The sequence below is a fragment of the Lynx rufus genome, unplaced genomic scaffold (genome assembly GCF_022079265.1).
Source record: "Lynx rufus isolate CCGP_SWC_20201006 ecotype Redwood Valley unplaced genomic scaffold, mLynRuf1.p SCAF_6, whole genome shotgun sequence".
NCBI classification, from domain to species: Eukaryota; Metazoa; Chordata; class Mammalia; order Carnivora; family Felidae; genus Lynx; species Lynx rufus.
Genome location: NW_025814878.1, coordinates 48,404,699 through 48,425,639, shown reverse-complemented (window position 1 = coordinate 48,425,639; position 20,941 = coordinate 48,404,699). Strand labels below are relative to the sequence as shown.

Genomic DNA, 20,941 nt, shown 5'->3' with positions numbered 1-20,941 from the left:
AGCTGGTAGAGAGGGGAAGGTTGATGATATAATACAGAGGTGGTTAGTGAAGAGAATGACATCTCTGGAAAGGTAGGAAGGGAGGGGATTCAAGAAATATTTCATAAACACCAGTTATGCCCCAGGCACTGTTCACTGGGGAATATACAGCATTAAACAAAACAACAAAAACTCCTGTCCTCAAAGAGCATATACCCTGGGGGGAAACAAACAAACAAACAAACAAACACACACACACTCTGGGTGGGGAAGGCAGACAGAAAACAAAAAGGTAAATAAGTATAATATATGGCATTTAATATAACTAAATCTAGTAGTTCTTGGCACATATTTAGGTCACATACATATAGTAAAATATTATTAAAAATACCAGAGTATGTCATGCATATTTTTCTTTTTAAACCATTTATACTCTTACTAAATGTCTTATTTCATGAAAATTGTTTTTCAGTTATTTATACATGAGTGAATATTGGATCATGATGATTAAAGAGGGTTCAAAAATTTGAAAGCCTCTGATTAGAGAACAAGGAGGCATTAATATCCTTGATGGTATGAGAAACAACTCTTAGGCTAAGGAAAGAGAAAAGGATGGGGTAAATACAGGTGAGTTTGGAGGTTTTGGTGGTAGGGAGCTGAGGGACTTTGAAGGGTGGTGAGGTTCTGTGAGGGAGAGATTAGGCTGGCAGAGGCTGGAAGAGAAGGATGTCCAGCCAGGGAATCTGTATGAACAAAGGCACTATGAAATGAAAGAATGGATTTGAGATGTGCTGAGTAATCCACTTGACTAGAAGACAACTCCCATTACTGAATCTCCCTTTGCATTTTCCATTTAACCAGCTTCCTGACATTTCTACTACTGCCCGTCCCAATTTAGGCCTTTATTATTTCCCACCCAGAATAGTTTCGTAACCAGTTTCTCTGTACCCAGACTTCTTTCACTTGCTAGTGCCAGTTGATCTGATACATTACTGCTGCATTTTTTTTGCCCCTCCACCCCCACTTAAAATTAAAAAAAAAAGCAACCTTGATATTCTCTATTACCCTGTTACCCATTACATGTGATGGATGCTCAATCGTTTCTTGTATCAGTGGATGCCTTTTGGAGAGTAGAGGGAGAGTAGTCTGGAAATGCAGACTGGGGCCCTGTTCTGGATTTCTCGAACCCCAGAATGAGGATACTGTGTTTGGGGATTCCCAAGACTACCTCCAGGTTTGGTGACTTGCTGGGAGAATTCACAAGACTCAACATATAGTCGCGCTCACGGCTGTGATTTATTACAGTAAAAGGATACAAACACAGTACAGCAAAGGGGAAAGGCACGCAGGGCAAAATCTGGAAGAAATTAGGTGCAAGCTTCCAAGAGTCTTCTCCCAGTGGAGTCACATAAGACATACTTGGTTTCTCCAGTAATGAATTGTGACAACAGATATGAAATGTTGTCTGTTAGGGAAGCCCCATAGAGATTAAATGCCTAGGGTGGAGTGGGGACGGTCACATAGCTACTTATTGCATAGCATGTACTAACATTCTATATGCGTAGAAGGAAACTAGGTATTCAGCATAAGCCACGTTGCTTATACATGGTATAAACGGTTCAGGCACAGTGAGTCACTCTTTCCATTTCTGGGAATGGTGGGAACCCTCTTGGAATCCAAGTTCCCAGCCAAGGGCCCACCGTGTAAGCAGACCTTTCCAAGGACAGTAATCTCAGGCCTGCTGTGCTCACTCTTTTCTCTACACTGTTTGTACTTAATGTGATTCTATAAGGTGGAAAGTGGTTTCAGGGCTGCTTTAGAAATGGGGGTGGTACAGTTGTAGAAATAAAGGAGATGTGAAGAGGGTGGGATTTTGTGCTCTCCTCCCACTTTTCTCTTTAATAAATTTAGGATTCCATGGAATGTTTTGTATGTAAAAAAAAAAAAAAACAAAACAACAAAAAAACCCCACAACGCTGCTGTTAAAATTATGTTTGAAAACCATCCTTTAAACAAGGAGATGAATTTCAAGGTAAATATTGATAAGATCACATTTGGATTTTAGCAAGATCATTTCTATAGTTGATGGAAGATTATTTTATTTTTTTTTTCAACGTTCATTTATTTTTGGGACAGAGAGAGACAGAGCATGAACGGGGGAGGGGCAGAGAGAGAGGGTGACACAGAATCGGAAGCAGGCTCTAGGCTCCGAGCCATCAGCCCAGAGCCTGACGCGGGGCTCGAACTCATGGACCGCGAGATCGTGACCTGGCTGAAGTCGGACGCTTAACCGACTGCGCCACCCAGGCGCCCCGATGGAAGATAATTTAGAGATTGTGGTAAATTTGGGGGCAGTGGAGGTGATCAGAGGCAGGGAAGCCAAGCCAGAGATCATGAGAGTCCCAGCTAGGGTGGTGATATGAGGAAGAGTGGGAGGGGATGGATTAGAGTATTTGCCATATAAAAGGAGTAGTATGGACGGATGATTGGCTGAGGACCTGGTTGAAGAGCAAGATAGAAGTTTTTTATTCTTTTCCATAAAAATCCAGTAGGTGGTCCGGAGCTGATTTGGCAGCTTAACATTGTTGGAGAACTTTGCTCTGCTTTGCTCAGCATTCTGCGGGCCTCTCCTTGCCAGGTTGGCTTTCCCAGCTGCAGTCCCTGTACTTACATGCCAGTTAGAAAAAGGGGAGGGGGAGCAGGAGCGGTTTGCCCTTTCTCTGTAAGGGCATGTACCAGAGCTGCTTGTTTCAGGTTACATCCCATTGGTTAGAATCGGTCCTATGGCTGTGCCTGGCTGCTTGAGAGGCCAGAAATGGGTTATTTAACTGGGCGGCCTTGTACCCAGCTAAAACTTTTATTCAGAAAGGAAGAACAGCTGTTAGAAGACAGCCCTGCCCTATCCCCAACATTCGTGATTTATTTAGAATTTTTTTTTTCCTCTCTTGGGAAAAAGATGGAAATAACCTTGACTGTTCATTTTTCCCCCAAGGTAAGTAATTTTCATGTTACTGAAACAAAGGAAACATGGTATTCAATGAAATGAGAACAATACTCACAGCGTGTCTTTGCAAAAGTTTTGTCAGACTCAAAGATGGGCACAGCCCTATCAAAAGATGTGCCAGGTTGCTGCTGTTTATTGTTGCTTTTACAAAATAGGGAGAAAGATAGTCAATATTATAACTTTGTATGGTGATGGGTGGTGACCATCTATTGTGGTGAGCATTGCATGAGGTATAGAATTATTGAATCACTATGTTGTCCACTTGAAACTAATATAACATTGTATCTCAATTATACTTCAGTAAAAGAATAAATAAAAATAGAAAGTGAGTTTCTGCTCACTGAAACCTGCCCCAGATAAGAAATAGTTATGACTGATCTTGCCACGGACAATCATTTCTCTCCCAGGAGAAGCTAAAAAAAAGGATCAGAAAACCTCACTGCTTTGAAACAGACACTCTATTGTGTTTCACCTCTTTGTGTCCAACTTAAAAGTTGTGGAAAAGGGAAGGAATCTTATAAGCAGAGGGCTGAAATCAGTGTGGTAATATATGAATGCTGTGTGGTTTTGGAGAATAAAGAATAAAGGGGCAGTAGAAAACACTTTGTGACTAGTCTCTGTGTCTCTGCCTTGGTACTCAAGAGCCAGAATTAGGCCTAATTCAGAGGGGCCAGCCCTGCTGTGGGGAAGGATCTGATGAACCGAAGTGGCTTGTTTAATGGAGTAGAGATAAAGCAGAGACTCTGTGGCAGGTTAGGTTTTTAGAAGAAGGGTTACAGTGATAGCTTATGGGGTTTGCAGTTTATTCCTTTTTATTTTATTGTTTTAATTTTTTTTAATGTTTATTTATTTTTGAGAGAGGGAGGGACAAGAGTGTGAGCGGGGCCAGGGCAAAGAGAGAGGGAGACACAGAATTCAAAGCAGGCTCCAGGCTCTGAGCTGTCAGCACAGAGCCAGACATGGGGCTTGAGTCCACGAACCGTGAGATCACAACCTGAACCAAAGTCGGATGCTTAACCGACTGAGCCACCCAGGTGCCCCTATTTTTGTTTTTTAAATGTTTACTTATTTTGAGAGAAAGAGTGTGAGCAGGGGAGGGGCAGGGAGAGAGAGAATCCCAAGCAGGCTCTACGCTAGCAGCTCAGGGGCCCCATCTTGCAAACTGTGAGATCATGACTTGAGCCAAAATGGAGAGTTGGATGCTTAACTTACTGAGCCACCCAGGTGCCCCTACTCGTTTTTATTAAAAGGAGATGATTATATTTATTGAACAGAATGTGTTTTAATCAAAATGAGATTTATAATAACTGCTCACATATACATACTTGTAACAGAAATGTTTTAATGTAACCATTAAGAAACCTGTGGAGTACTATGAAATACTTTCCTTTAAGAAAGTCTAAAGTTGTATATATTTTTTGTTTATAGCCTATACAGTTCAGACACCTGAGATTATGTCTCCAACTGCGACTACAGAGGTTTATTCAAAAGCTTTGGCTGTTTGCCATGGACCACTGGACCACTATGACTTTCTGATCAAAGCTCATGAGCTAAAGGATGATGAACATCAAAGAAGAGTCATACAGTGTTTGCAGAAATTACACGAGGACCTTAAAGGATATGATATAGAGGCAGGAGGTCTTTTTTCAAAGGTAAGATTTGTGTGATATTAAAGATCAAACAGTTAAAAGTGTAGGCATTTTATAAAATGGATTAAGTGCAGTTAGGACAATCATTAAACCGCTTCAAGATTTCTCACCAGTTCCTTTAAACAAGCTCTGTTGGATCTCCATTCCTGATCTCTTGATGCTCCATAGCTTTCTTTTACTTTTGCGGGGGGGGGGGGGGATTCAGATAGCTTCATATTTAGGTAATGACTGATGCAGTCTAGTCCAAATGACAGCTGTGCAATTCAAACACTTCCCCTGTCTCTAGCTCAGGCCTGTCCCAGGATCAGCAGTGCAGAAGGCGGAGTGATTTGTTCTTCCCCTTTCTCCCCTCCTCCTCCTTTCTCTGCTTGCCTGGCTTCTCCAGGGTCAGGATGAGAGGGAAGGAAGATTAGAGAAAAACAGTGGAGTCTTCAGTGACCAGTTAAAAGCTTTTGGTGTGGTAGACACTGACATGCTAGATCTTTGTTGAGGGGCACAATGGGGGGTTCTTTTGGACCCTGGGGGGACCTCCCCACTGCTCCATTTTTGGATCTCTTAGTACTCTAGTTGAATACCTTGCAACACTGCTTTCTGCTGCCTCCCCTTGCCTTTACACTTGACCTTCTTGAGTAGGCTCCTTTCAGGACAGCTCTAGCCAGGACACCTCTTATGGTGTCCACTTAGGCCACAGGGAGAATAACATCTCCTTTCTCTAATCCATACTCCAGCATCAGTAACCCTCCTGGGAACACGTGTCAAGTATTTCCATGAACACTTCAATAGCCTGCTTCGGTAACTGCCTGTGGATTTCCTCACCTAAACAAGCATCCAGCTGAGGAGGGGGATATCCTCTTGTTATATGCTCAATCCTGGTCTTTTTTGGATGCTTCTCTTGGGACTACCTGCTCTTAGCATGAGGTTTATCTGGGGGAAATAGATGCCACAGCATTCCTTACTTAGCTAACAGCTTTCTACCTTGATTACTTCAGTTACACTTTGTTTTTAGGAATATTTTTGCCTTTTGTTTTTCTTTTTGAAGTAATTCCTGCATGGGTATGACTAATACTCTCTTTAGAATGTAGGGAAACTTGTTTCTCCTTGTCCTTAGCTTTGAGCTTTTGCTGAAATTCTGAACCAACAGGAAAACTCCCATTCCTTATTCCATTATAATGTTTATTTATTTTTGAGAGAGAGACAGAGACAAAGCATGAGCAGGGGAAGGGCAGAGAGAGAGGGAGACACAGAATCCAAAGCAGGCTCCAGGCTCTGAGCTGTCAGTGCAGAGCCTGACACGGGGCTCAAACCCACAAACTGTGAGATCATGACCTGAGTCAAAGTTGGATGCTTAACCAACTGAGCCACCCAGGCACCCTTTTTTTTCTCTTTAAGTGTTTATTTATTTATTTTGAGAGAGACCGAGAGAGTGGGGGAGGGGCAGAGAAAGAGAGGGAGAGAGAGAATCCCAAGCAGTCTCCGAGCAATCAGTCTGGAGCCTGATGCAGGGATAGATCTCACAAACTGCGAGATCATGACCTGAGCCGAAGTGGGACGCTTAAACAACTGAGCCACCCAGGTGCCCCTCCTTATCCCAGTATAGAAGCCATTGTCATCAGCAGTGTCATCTTCAAATTATGAGCGATATTAATAGTAATAAGAATTAGAGTATGGCTCAACCAGAGAAACTAGTTTTCTTTTAACTGACTGGCCAAACCATCTTCCCCTGACCAACACAAATATTCTATTATCATGAGGCCTTTAGAGAAAGGTTCAGTATAACATATGTTAGTAGTACTTTATTTAAAAACTCTAGGGGCGTCTGGGTGGTGTAGTTGGTTAAGCATCTGACTCTTGATCTTGACTCAGGTCATGATCTCATGGTTCGTGAGTTTGTTTTTTTTTTTTTTTTTTTTTTACGTTTATTTTATTTTTATTTTTGGGACAGAGAGAGACAGAGCATGAACGGGGGAGGGGCAGAGAGAGAGGGAGACACAGAATCGGAAACAGGCTCCAGGCTCTGAGCCATCAGCCCAGAGCCTGACGCGGGGCTCGAACTCACGGACCGCAAGATCGTGACCTGGCTGAAGTCGGACGCTTAACCGACTGCGCCACCCAGGCGCCCCTCATGGTTCGTGAGTTTGAACCCCACATCGGGCTCTGTGCTGATGGTGGAGAGCCTGCTTTGGATTCTGTCTCTCCTTCTCTCTGCCCCTCCCCTGCTTGTGCACACACACACACACACACACACACACACACACACACTCTCTCTCTCTCTCTCTCTCTTTCTCTCTCTCAAATAAATTTAATAAAACCTGTAATCAAAGTAATTTTACTTAAAAAAGTCTTTAGAGTATACTTAGTTTTATTTTTATGGAAAGAAAAAGGCTGTCATTGTGTAAATGTCTTTTGGTTAAATGGAGTAGGGATTCATTTAGGTTACAGAAAGAAATGGAGATTTAGAGCAAGACTACATATGCAAATAACAATGAAGGGCATCTCCCTCATACAGCCAGGCCTCAGCGGGCTTTACATCAGTGGCTCTGAAAGCGGCCAGTGACTTGATTGGCGGTAGTAACACGTTCTTGCCGATTCTTCCTCCGGTCCTCTGCTGTTCATGTCATTGACTTACTTTGTTGTTCCTTTCCCCCGTGTCCATTTCCATTTCTGTTTGTTCTACCAGCTTATTAACTCTCTTTCTGTATCAGTGGTTTAAATTCCTGGGTAAGAACCTGATAGGACATCCAATCACTTTATCCCTGTTTGGGCAGAGCTTTCATACAGGGTTTTTCAGAGGCCACCAGCCAGTGTACAGATCATATCTCTGCCTAAGGTACCATCCAGGGCTCCCATAAGTGTGGTGATTTCCCCCTAGAAGTAGACTGTGAGTGTGGTGGCCACTATGATTGGCCAGTCCAGCACAATGGTTACAGGAAGTAATAATGAGTTATCCCTTTAGATGGCCACCCCTTCTTTTTCCAATATTTCCAAAAGTCTATAGGTGAGTAAAGAACTAAAAAGTTTGGAAAATGTAGACTGCTTATGTACTGTGTACCTAATTATAGTTTGTAATACAGATGGTCTTCCAAATAAAATATTGGCATAGTTACGTGTCATAGCCAGGAAACAGGATGTTTTACTTAACTGGGTTTTTGGCTATCTGAGAGTTAAATTGCTTTCATGAATGTTCTATTTTGTTCTGTTTCTAGCCCTTTCTCTCCCTTTTAGAAATACAGTCCTTTTTTTTCCTCCTCCCCATTCTGTATCATCCTTGGGGCTCAACTTACTGTGAGTGGTGAACTCACATCCAGTGAAAAGTATCCTTTAATCATTAAAGTATCTGGTTGCCAATGCAACATGGTTTTTTTTTTTTTTTTTTCCTTTAAAATTGTTGTTTGGCTCTTTTTAGGGGTATTCTCCCACATTTTGTCTTTTGATTTCTGAACTGGAAGTGATGCGTCTGCCTGGTAAATTGATAGCTATTTAGCAATAAGTAAATGTAATATTTAGTATATAGGATCCCTGGTTTTAAGGTGTAGTTGTAATCTTATAGAAGTAAGAGATTAGACATCTCGGTAGTTTTATTTTTTTTTAAATTTTTTTTTTCAACGTTTATTTATTTTTTTTGGGACAGAGAGAGACAGAGCATGAACGGGGGAGGGGCAGAGAGAGAGGGAGACACAGAATCGGAAACAGGCTCCAGGCTCTGAGCCATCAGCCCAGAGCCTGACGCGGGGCTCGAACTCACGGACCGCGAGATCGTGACCTGGCTGAAGTCGGACGCTTAACCGACTGCGCCACCCAGGCGCCCCTCTCGGTAGTTTTAAACACATCTACTGAAATCTTATATTTGTTAAATCCTAATGCATCCGTGAATAGTCTTTTGTAGACAAATCAACATCTCTTTGTGATGGTATTTGTCCTGGAGTTCCTTAAGCTTGCCGAATCTTTAACATTGAAAAAGACCCCAACATCTAACATAATTTGAATAAAACATATATAAAAGCTTTAGTTTTTTTTGTTTTTTTTTTTTAAAGAGCTAGAAGTTTATTGAATAGAGGAGACGGGGTTCTTCACCTTCAGACCACACCAGGGAGCTGCCCTGGCCAAGACCTTCAGGTGTCTGAGGAGTACTAGGGTTACACCACCAAAGACCCGAAGAGAGGAAGGAGAGGGAAGGTAGGATCCCTCCGAAGGGCAAGAGAGGAAATTCCTCACCCTTCTGGGCAAGGGCAGTCTGGCTGGTTCCCTCTGGGGCTTTGGATCCTCATTGAGGAGTAACATCAGCCCAAGGTCCAGTTTTTACAGACAGTATGTCTTTCTCTGACTGACTTTTTTCGTTTAGCGTAATACACTCTAGCTCCATCCAGGTCGTTGCAAATGGCAAGATTTTATTCTTTTTTTATGGCTGAGTAATGTCCCATTGTGTATATACATATCGCATCTTCTTTATCCATTCATCAGTTGAGGGACATTTGGGCTCATCCGGGTGCCTGTATCCCTTTGAATCAGTATTTTTGTATCCTTTGGGTAAATACTTAGTAGTGCAATTGCTGAGTCATAGAGTAGTTCTATTTTTAACTTTTTGAGGAACCTCCATACAATTTTCCAGAGTCGTTGCACCAGTTTGCCTTCCACCAGCAGTGTAGGAGGGTTCCCCTTTCTCAGCATCTTATGACACCTGTTGTTTCTTTTATTGTTAATTTTAGCTATTCTGACAGGTGTAAGGTGGTATTGTTGTGGTTTGATTTGTATTTTCCTGATGATGAGTGATCTTTTCATGTGTATGTTAGCCATCTATATGTCTTTTATGGACAAATGTCTATTTGTGTTGTCTGTCCATTTCTTAACTGGATTATTTGGTTTTTGGGTGTTGAGTTGTAGAAGTTCTTTATGTACTTTGGATACTAACCCTTTATTGGATATGCCATTAGCAACTATCTTCTCTCATTCTGTAGGTTGCCTTTAGTTTTGTTGATTGTTTCTTTTGCTGTGCAGATGCTTTTTATTTTGATGAAGTGCCAATAGTTATTTTTGCCTTTGTTTCCCTTGCCTTAGGAGACATATCTAGTAAGAAGTTGCTACAGCTGATGTCAAAGAGGTTACTGCCTGTGTCCTCCTTTAGGATTTTAATGGTTCCCTGTCTTACATTTAGGTCTTGAATCCATTTTGAATTTATTGTGTATAGTGTAAGAAAGCGGCCCAGTTTCATTCTTTTGCATGCTGCTGTGCAAATTTCCTAGCACTATTTGTTGAAGAGACTGTCTTTTTTCTATTGGATTCCTGCTTTGTTGAAGATTAATTGACCACATAGTTGGAGACCTATTTCTTCTAAAAATAAGCACTGATATGCCAAGAAGAAGGAAAATTGGGGCTACTAGGTTTTTTTAGTGAAAGGAGAACTTTAATTATAAACTTGTTGATTTTGGAAAGTAGGATTTATGATTTTATTTTTCTTCTAAGCTTATTGAGAAATTTTTGACATTTAGCTTTGGAAAGTTCAAGGGGTACAATGTGATGATTTGATACTCATGTATTACAAAAGATTACCACAATGAAATTAGTTAATATCACCATCCCCTCACATGATTACCATTTTATTTTTGTGGTAAACCATTTAAGATCTACTGTCTTAACTAATTTTGGGTATATAATACAGTATTATTAATTTTAGTCACCATGCTGTACATTAGATCCCCAGAACTTATCCTATAGCTGGTGGTTTGTACTCTTGGACCAGTATTTTGCCATTTCCCCCAGGCCCCAGCCCCTGGTAACCACCATTTTACAAATTTGGCTTTTTTAGAATTCTACATATAAGTGGGAAAATACAGCATTTGTCTTTCTCTGTGTGACTTTTTTCACTTAGCTATATGAGTATTTGGTTTTTGTTTTTAATGTAAGCTCTACACTCATCATGGGGCTGGAACTCACAACCCTGAGATTAGGAGTCACATATTCTGCCATCTGAGCCATCCAAGTGCCCCTGGGCATTTGTTTTTAATGCAGATATTTAAACGTTCATTATAGTGGACTTTTTTTTCATTGTACTCCTAAGAAACTTGCTGTAAGGCTAAACTATAATATTAAATGCATCTGAATTATTGATGAGAAAAAAAACTGGTGGCAGTGTATTAGGCTGCTTTGATGTACCTGTATAACGATGTTTTCTGTATTAAAAATTTGAAAAAGTTATGAGCAGATGACCATTATATAGAAGCAACAAACTATGAAAAATGAGCATTTATGAACACTTTACCTTTGTTATCAAATAAAACTTACAACCAGGTTAATCTGACACATTTAATGTATGCATAATTGTTATTGTGCTGTGAGGTAATTAGGCATAAATGGTAAGTAGTTCATGTAAATCACTATAATTAGAATTACTTTTACACAGCCAAATCAAGCATTTCTAGAGTCAGGGAGGGAGAGAATTAAATAGAGTGTGGAGCTACTGTGAACATCTCTGTTTCCATTAATCAGGGGTATACAGGCAGCCAGGTTTTTTCATCTCTTGGGAGGCGACATCATAGCCTAAGAGACCTGGGAATAGGAGTGGAAGGCACGGTATTCCTTTCCTTTTCCTCCTGCTCTCTACAAAATAATTTTCAGCTTTTCCCTAATGAGAAATTATTTCAACTTCGTCATACATCCTATCGTCTTTTATTTGGATACTTGTTCTTACCCTCCTAAGAACAATGCATAGATTGCGTAGAAAAGACCTGTCCTGCCTTGAAAGCCAGCTAATCTCAGGTCTTGATGCTTTTCTTGTTCTGGCTTCTAGTACCTGGAGGCTATGAGCAGGATACCTGGAATGCTGGGCTGTAGCCTTTCCTCATAGGGGATGTGGGAGCCCTACTTGTCTGAATCCAAGACTAGGCTATTTGCTGCTTTTCCTCAGTTCTTCCCTTCTCTCTTCCACCTAATGGAGTGAATACTTATTCTCTCTATTCTTCTTAGAACCAGCATTTCCTATAGGTAAAATGGGTTGAGCAGCATGATTTGGTTAAATTTTCTCTGATCCCTTCATTTATTAGAAAACCATAAACAACATTGAATACAAAATGGGCAACATCTGTAGCTATATACAGCTTTATTGAAGACCAGGAATATATATATATATATTTTTTTACTTTTTAAAAAATATGTAACATTTTAATTTATTTTTCAGAGACACACAGAGACAGGGTGCAAGTGGTGGAGAGAGAGAGGGAGACACAGAATCCAAAGCAGGCTCCAGGCTCCCAGCTATCAGCACAGAGCCTGGTGTGGGGCTTGAACCCACGAACTGCAAGATCATGACCTGAGCCGAAGTCAGATGCTCAACCGATTGAGCCACCCAGGTGCCCCAGGAATAATTTTTGAATGAATGTTTCTTGTATCAAATTTTCTGAAAGCTGTAGCAAAATTATGTCCTAACCCAATGTTGGTATTGTGTGTAAGAAGTAAGATCAGGAGTCAGACCATATTGTTTTTTGAGAACTAACATATCCCAGACTCATTTAAAATCTGAAATTTGAGAAACAGAGTGTAATAGGCCTGTTTCCATCTACGGAATAATTAACCAGTGCATTCAGTTTTATTTTCTAAGGTGAAATTATGCCATCAACATAGATGAGAATATCTTTAATAAGTCCCTTGAAATGAATTTAAAGGAAAGGATATAGCCCTACTTCATAATGTTGATGGTTGGAATGCTTTCTGTCTTTATCAACCAAAGCTGACTACTTTGGTTATGGAAGCAAAATTACATAGGCCATAAAGAGGAATCAGTACTGTGGAATCTATGCTGAGATTATAGTCAGATCTCTAGATCACAGGTTGGCAATTATTTATTTACTTATTTGGCAAATATTTTAGGCTTTGGGAACCATATGACCTCTCTCCCAATTACTCGGCTCTGCTGTAGTCAAAGCAGCCACAGAAATACATAAATAAATGTACTTCAACAAATACTTATTTACAAAAACAGGCGTCAGGCTGAGTTTAGCCCACAGGTCATAACTTGCTGATTCCTGCTCTAAATGAGTGCTACCTGAGCAGATTTGATGGCTGGTGGGAGACCACTCATTATATTCACAATTCTACTTAAACTGTACTTAGTCTAGCTTTTCAGTCTTATTTCCCATTACCTCTCTTTATATATACCTGCCTCTAGTCAACAGAACCATTCAGTGTTCCATTAGGCAGACAAATGGAACAAAATAGAAAGTTCAGAACTTAAATGAAAACTTGATGTGCTATTGACTTGGCACTGAAAATCAGTGGGGAAAAGGATGGCCTAGTCAATAAATATGGATGAGACGCTGAGAAAATTGATAATGTGAAAAGTAAAATAAAATTAGGTATCTTTTTCTTTAAACATAAACATAAATTACACAGAATTAATGTCTTAAACTTCTCGAAGAAAATATAAAGGAATATCTTTATGAAGCTGGGAATAGTAAAAATTTCCTATATAAGATAGGAAAACCTAAATTATGAAGATAAAGATGGATACATTTGACTATACTAAAATTTAAAACTTTTAGCTGAGAAAAAGTGATGTAGAAAAGGTGAAAAGGCAGAACACAGACTGGGAGAAAATACTTGCATTAAAAATAATTGATTGTGGATTATTATCTAGATTGCATCAAGAACTATCAAAAACAAGAAAAAACACCTCAGTAGAAAAATGGATGAAGAGTCTGTCTTGTGGGGATAACTAGCAGATGCCACAAAACTGGATAAATAAATCAGAATGTATTTCTAAAATGGAATGTTGCATAACATGGGGATGTTTTCTCTGAGGAAATAGGATACAAAAGGAGGCTTCAGTTGTGTCTAATATTTTATTACTTAAATTTTGGGATAAATATGTTAAAATATAAAGATTTGAAAAAGTTGGGTGGTAGGTAACTAGCTATTCAATATTTTATCCAATTTAGCCTATTTATTATATTCTATAGTAAAAATATTTTAAGTGTAATTGTTAGATATTTCAACAGGTTTCTTAAAATCATTTTTAGGGGCACCTGGGTGGCTTGGTCGGTTGAGCATCCGACTTTGGCTCAGGTCATGATTTCACGATTCGTGGGTTGGAGCCCTGTGTTGGGTTCTGTGTTGACAGCTGAGAGCCTGGAGTCTGCTTCAGATTCTGGGTCTCCCTCTCTCTCTACCCCTCCCCCGCTCATGCTCTGTCTCTGTCTCTCAAAAATAAATAAACATTAGAAAAAACTTTAAAAATACAATTTAAAAATCATTTTGGGGAAATTACAACTTGATGATGTAATTTTAGACTCTACTGTTTCATCATTTGCTTCTTACAAATAGACTAAAGAAGGGGAACTATTAGCACATAGCTCAGAAAGGCCTAGAAAGTACTATAGACTTTCTAGCAATGGAAATTTTTTTCTCTTTCTGAAGTTCCATAAGCTGAATTGTCTTGGCTTAAATCTTTTTCATGAGTGCCAGATGTTTCTGAGTTCTATATATGTAGTTAGGTATTCATTTTTATTTATTTATTTTTTTAATGTTTATTTTTGAGAGAGAGAGAGAGAGCAAATGGGGGCAGGGCAGAGAGAGAGGGAGGCACAGAATCTGAAGCAGACTCCAGGCTCTGAGCTGTCAGCGCAGAGCCCGATGGGGGGGCTCAAACCCATGAACCGCAAGATCATGACCTGAGCCGAAGTCAGACGCTTAACTGACTGAGCCACCCACGCACCCCTGTAGTTATGTGTTCATTTAATATTGATTTAATCTTATCTTATGTTTGGTAATGTTTTGTCTTTTTCAAATAATGTGCCCATTTCAAGTACTGGGGAAATAATGAGCCAAGTGTTTTCTTGCTTTTTTTTTTTTTTTCTTTTTCTTTTTAAAATTTAAATACAAGTTAGTTAACATATAGTGTAATAATGTTTTCAGGAATAGAATTTAGTGATTCATCACTCACATATAACACTCAGTGCTCATCCCAACAAGTGCCCTCCTTAATGGCCATTGCCCAGTTAGCCCATCCCCTCACTAAACACCCCACCAGCAACCCTCAGTTTGTTCTGTGTATTTAAGAGTCTCTTATGGTTTGTCTCCCTGTCTGTTTTTATATTATTTTTACTTCCCTTCCCCTATGTTCACCTTTTTGTTTCTTAAATTCTACATATTAGTGAAATCATATGATGTCTTTCTTTGACTAATTTTGCTTAGCATAATACACTCTAGTTCCATCCGCATTGTTGCAAATGGCAAGATTTCATTCTTTTTGATTGCTGAGTAATATTCCATTGTATATATATACCACATCTTCTTTAGTCATTCAAGAACAATATTTCTTTTCTTTTTTTTTTTTTTTGAATTTTTATTTTTTTTTTATTTTATTTATTTTATTTTATTTTTTTTTTATTTTTTTTATATGAAGTTTATTGACAAATTGGTTTCCATACAACACCCAGTGCTCATCCCAAAAGGTGCCCTCCTCAATACCCATCACCCACCCGCCCCTCCCTCCCACCCCCCATCAACCCTCAGTTTGAAGAACAATATTTCTAACACATAATCTGATTATACCATTCTCCCATTTAAGGGTTCTCGATGCCTTTGGGAAAAAGTACAGACACATTAGTGTGTTCCACAGGGTCCTTGAGAACCTGGTCCCTGCTTCTAGCCAGCCTCATCTGTTTTAATTCTCTGCCGTTAAAGCACCAGCTGTGACAAACTATTTGAAGCACCTTGGGCAAGACTAGGACCTTCTCTTGCCTTGGAGTCTGCCAATCCTACATCTCATCTTCTTTTGTTTAGCACCTCTCATATTGCCCACCTGGTGACCACATATTCCTTTATTAAATACTTTGTTTTCTGAATCTTCTGGGTCTGCAGAGCCTAGCTCACTGCCTGGCACAAAGTAGGTGCTCAGTCCTTAATCCTTGTTTGCAGAATAAATGAAAAATGAACGACAAAGCCATCATTGAAGATTCAGAAGACAATTCTCTGATTGTCAATTCTCTGATAATTCTGAATGATAGGCTGTCAGTCTATCCATGTGTCTGTGTGAGTGTTGGTGTCTCTGTGAGTTTCTATATCCATATGTATCTCTGTGGATGTGTATGTATTCTCATTCCCTCCTTAGCATCAGTTTTTGATAATCCAGGAGAAGCCTGGAAGGTCACTTTAATTCTTCAAATTCAGAACTTCAACCAGGGATATTCAGACCAAGGGATATTTTTCACATTTTTTTTTTTTTTTAATGAATTCCAGATTGGTTTGAGAATTATGCTTGTGTCTTGGATATCTCTCTGAACTAGTAGTGAACCGGAATAGATCACACCTAGTATAGTTTTGTCTAAGCCAGTTAGAATCAGAGTACCAGTTAGGAGTGAGCAGACAGTGTAGATTTGCTGAAGAAATTACCTGCCGTCATTTGTTTCCCAGTGGCACATGTAGGCACTTAAAAATGCTTGTTGCTTGAATGCATGAGGCATTAAAAAGTCATTTGCATCCTCAAACTATGTTATAATAAAAAATGGAGCCATTTCTTATCCTAGTTGTTCTAGAGGTTTAAGCTCACCCCCTCCCTCGCCCCCCCCATACATACTTGCTATTTAGGTACATAAATAGGCTTAATTATAGGAGTAAACTGAACAAATTGGTGTACTTTAGGTTAGGAGGGTTCTTCTGCAATTCAACTGAAGGCATTTTAAAAAAGATTTTCATTTAAAGAGCCTTTATGGGTGCTAACATATAGTTCATTCTTTTAGTTTTTAAAGATCTCCTTAGAAACCTGAAGTGATCTACTTTTATCAGAAAGTGGTCTATGTTGAGAATGATATAATGCTAGTTTTTAAAAGATGTAATTATGCCCAGCATTCCAGCTGGAATCATTGTCTCTGATTCTATCATTTTTGGAGATAATAATGGAATGATGAGGGGAGTGGGGAGAAACAGGAAAAGTAGTATTCCTGCATTTTAAACAAATCGAAAACAACCCTTTTTATTTTAAAGCACCACCCTTATTATCTAATTGTCCTAATGGAAATTATGCTGGAGTAGCAGGTGGGGAGTAACCCGGAAAGGTGGAGGACATGCTATTTCAATTTATAACTTTGGTGAAAATCACCTCGGATTACTTTTTAATGCTAGAATTTTTAACATAAGGAACAAAACATAAGTTAAAATGATTAAATCAAAATATTCAGAATGAGGATAACAAATGTTTACTTTGCTGCAGTTAAAGGAATAGTTTTGGTAACAGTTTTGAAAGCAGTTGTCTAAAATGTAAATATGCAGATACTTTTGGAATAATTTTAGACTGAATTCAAAAGTAAAAGCATTTCACCAAAGGGGGGGGGGCGGGGAGTAAAAGCAATTTAGTTATTAGTCACCACATTTTTTCCCCAACTTTTTATTTTGAAAAATTTTGGAGCACCTGGGTGTCTCAGTTGGTTAAGCATCCAACTTGGGCTCAGATCATGATCTCACAGTTCTGTTCACGGGTTTGAGCCCCACATCGGGCTCTCTGCTGTCAGCACAGAGCCTGCTCAGATCCTCTATTCCACTTTGGATCCTCTGTACCTACTTCTCTCTGCCCCTACCCTACTCGTGCTCTTTCTCTCTCTCTCTCTCTCTCAAAAATAAGTAACCATTACAAAAATTTTCAACAATACTTAAGTCTATGAATGTTAACAATTTGCCACGTTTGTTTTTTTCTCTCTAAATTATATGTTTTTTTCTTTTTGTTTTTTCTTTAATTACCTGAAAGATGCAACATAATAACCCTTGACCCTTAAAAACATCATTATGTATTTCCTAACAAGGATATTCTCCTGAATAACTATATTACCAGTATCATACCCAAGAAATTTAACACTGGTATAATAGTATTATTTAAAATAGGGTTGCCTGATTTAGCAAATAAAAATACAGGATGTCTGGTTAAATGTAAATTTCAGATAAATAATAGTTCTTTAGTGTATGTATGTCTCTTGTAATATTTGGGACATAATATATACTAAAAAAATATTTGATGTTAATCTGAAACTCATATTTAACTGGCCATCCTGTATTTTCTCTGGTAACCCTAAATATGAAGCCCATGTTAAAATTTCTTCAGTTGTCCCCTAAATATCCTTTTAACTCTGTGTGTGTTTGGATTCACACTTTGAATTTGATTATGTCTCATAAAATTTTGGTAGAGTAATGATTGGATATTTACTTCTTACAATGTAAGCCCCATGTTCAAAAGATTCTATGGGTGTAAATGGGCTTTTATATACTGTATATAAACTTCAAAACATAAGTTTCTACTGAATTTAGCAGTTTGGAGTACATCACAGGCAGGACCCCAAACATTGGTGCTATCAGCACATTTTTCATTGGACAGTTGGCAGTTTAGCTGTATTGTTTTGAAAAATTTTAAAGACACTCTTTTAACACCTGCTTTTCCTAATCCTCCCTTTTGATTTAAGTTATTACAGCAGGTCTCCTAAACTTAAGAATGCTCTGTGACTAGAGAGTTCTGTGAGATTTTTTGTTTTGTTTTGTTTTTTAGATTCCACAGATAAGTGAGTGGTATCATTCAGTATATATCTTTTTCTTTTATTTTTTGAAGTTTATTTATTTTTAAGTATTTTTAATGCTTTCTTTATTTTTTGAGAGACAGTGTGTGAGCAGGGGAGGGACAGAGGAAGAGAGGGACAGAAGATCAGAAGCAGGCTATGCACTGAAAGCAGCAAGCCCAACGATGGGCTTGAGCTCATGAACTGCAAGATCACAACCTGAGCCAAAGTCGGATACTCAACTGACTGAGCCACCCAGGTGCCCCTAAGTTTATTTATTTTAAGGAATCTCTAAACCCAACGTGGGGCTCAAACTCACAATCCCAGGATCAAGACTTGCATGCTCCTCCAACTGGGCCAGCCGGGCACCCCAGTACATGTCTTTTTCTGCTTGATTTATTTCACTTAGCTTGATGCCCTCAGCGTCCATTCATGTTGTCACAAATGGCAAGATTTCCTTCTTTTTTTATGCCTAATATCCCATTGTAAATATACACCACATTTTCTTTATCTGTTCATCGATTCATATACCCTTAGGTTGTTGTCATGTCTTGGCACATGTAAATAGTGCCACAGTGAACATGGAGGTGCAGATATCTTTCTGAGTTAGTGTTTTCATTTCCTTTGGATAAATGCCCAGAAATGGAAAGCTGGACATCTATGGGGTGTCTCCAAAAGTGTGCAGTGTGACCTCCCCAAATGGGAGTACGTTAAAATTCACTGTGCTATGAAAAAAAAAAAAGATTATAGCAGTTCATATTCTTACCAGTTTATGAGCCTTCCTTGTCTTCCTACATTTTTGACAACACCGTATTCCCTCAGACTTCTAGATTTTTGTCATGGCAATATTTCATTGTTATATTAAATCACACCACTTTTATCGTGAATGAGAAGTACTCTTTCAAATGTTTAAGCCATTTGTATTTGTTTTTCTTACTGATTTATAAAAACTCTGTTTACTAAGGAAATAAATTCTTGTCTCTAATAAATATTGCAAGATTTTTTCCTTGTCTTTTACTGTTAGCATTTTTTTCCCCCAAGCAGAAATGGTTAATTTCACTGCTTTAAGTCTTTCTGCCTTTTCCATTATAGTTTTTGGGTTTATGTCTTGCTTTGTAAGACATTACACTTAAAGATTGTAAAAATGAATTCACAGGAAGGCCTTTATAAAGATGTTGATGAAAAGGATTACAGGAGAAGTGAAACATTTAATTTGGTGGTCATGGTTCCTGAAAAGGTGGTGGGGGTGGGGGTGAGGACTGAGATCCAGAAATTGAGAGAACATTGCATAGGAAGAGGAATCCTCTTACTTTGTCACAGGAGGGAGAGAGGAAAGGATGGGTGGCCGATATGGGTGGGATTGCAATTTCATATAGGAAGTTGAAAGAGTTCCACCTCAATGCCTTCTGTTTTCTCTCTAAGGAGAAGTAGGAGACATCTGCTGAAAGGATGGGGGAGGTGTAGTTCGGCTTGAAGAGAGCTGAGAAGGTTCCAGAGAAGCACTGCAGAAACAGAGAGTGAACTAACCAGAGAAATGGAATTGCTGGCAATATGAAGGGACTGGCAAGAAGCTGCACTCTAAAGAGATTTCAGACTGTTTCAGCAATATTCCGAAGGCTGGGTGAACATGATGGGAAGGTTGATTTTCTATTTTTAGCTATCCTTCCATCATTTATTTTTAATTTTATTTCATTATGGTTGGACTAAAGTGATTCTTTGGAATTTATTGAGGTTTCCTTCATGGCTTAGCATATTGACTATATTTGAAATTGGGCTACATGTTCCTGAATATATTCTTTATTTGTTGAACATAGGGTTTTACATAGATATAAAATAGCTTGAGTGCACATTGGTGTTCAGATCTTAGAGATGTCTCAAATGATACGATGTTTCTTTCTTTCTTTTTTTTTTTTTTTTTTGGTGCATAGGCTTTGATGGAAACAGACATCCGTAAAACTTAAAGTTTGCAGTCTTGAGCATGAGGGAATGGACCTTGCAATTAGTGGGAACGCCCTGTGCTCTGCCCTGTTCTCAGTAGATAAGGAAACAGCAGGCTGTTGAGTTGATAAGTCTTATCCAGGGTCACAAAACTAATAAGTAGCAGAACCAGCATTTTTACCCAGCCTTTTGGGGCTCATTTCCAGTATTCTTCTGCTCTTTTATGCTTAGTACAGGCAGATGATAGGTTACCACTATCTTTCAACATCATCTTTATTTATTTTTAATTAAAAAAAATTTTTTTGTTAACATTTATTTATTTTTGAGAGACAGAAAGAGACAGAACATGAGCAAGGAGAGGGACAGAGGGAGAGGGAAACACAGACTCTGAAGCAGGCTCCAGGCTCTGAGCTGGCAGCACAGAGCCTGACGTGGGGCTCGAACCCACAAAGCATGAGATCATGGCCTGAGCCGAAGTCGGATGCTTAACCAACTGAGCCACCCAGGTGCCCCTATTTTTTATTTTTTTTTTTAAATTTAATGTTTATTTTATTTTTGAGAGAGAGAGGGAGGGAGGGAGGGGAGGGGCAGAGAGAAAGGGAGAGAGAGGATCCGAAGCAGGCCCTGCACTGTCAGTGGAGAGTGCAGTGCGGGGCTCAAACTCATGAACGGGGCTCAAACTCATGAACCGTGAGATCATGACCCGAATTGAAGTCAGAGCTCAACCGACTGAGCCACCCAGGTGCGCTCCCCACAACATCATCTTTAAACTTACCATCTGCACAGTCTATAATACAGAGTCATTGGAGATTTATCAAAAGCCCAGTGGAGAAGGTGTCGTCATCCTG

The 20,941-nt window shown here is 39.2% G+C and overlaps 1 protein-coding gene across 1 annotated transcript in view; it reads left to right on the top strand.

Moving 5' to 3' along the window:
* Window positions 1-20,941, top strand: part of AFG1L (AFG1 like ATPase) — a 201,989-nt gene that overhangs the window by 30,523 nt on the left and 150,525 nt on the right. Inside the window, exon 3 of the mRNA XM_047102407.1 lies at window positions 4,412-4,635. Within this exon, the coding sequence (XP_046958363.1) occupies window positions 4,412-4,635 (224 nt within the window). The remainder of the gene's footprint in view (window positions 1-4,411; window positions 4,636-20,941) is intronic.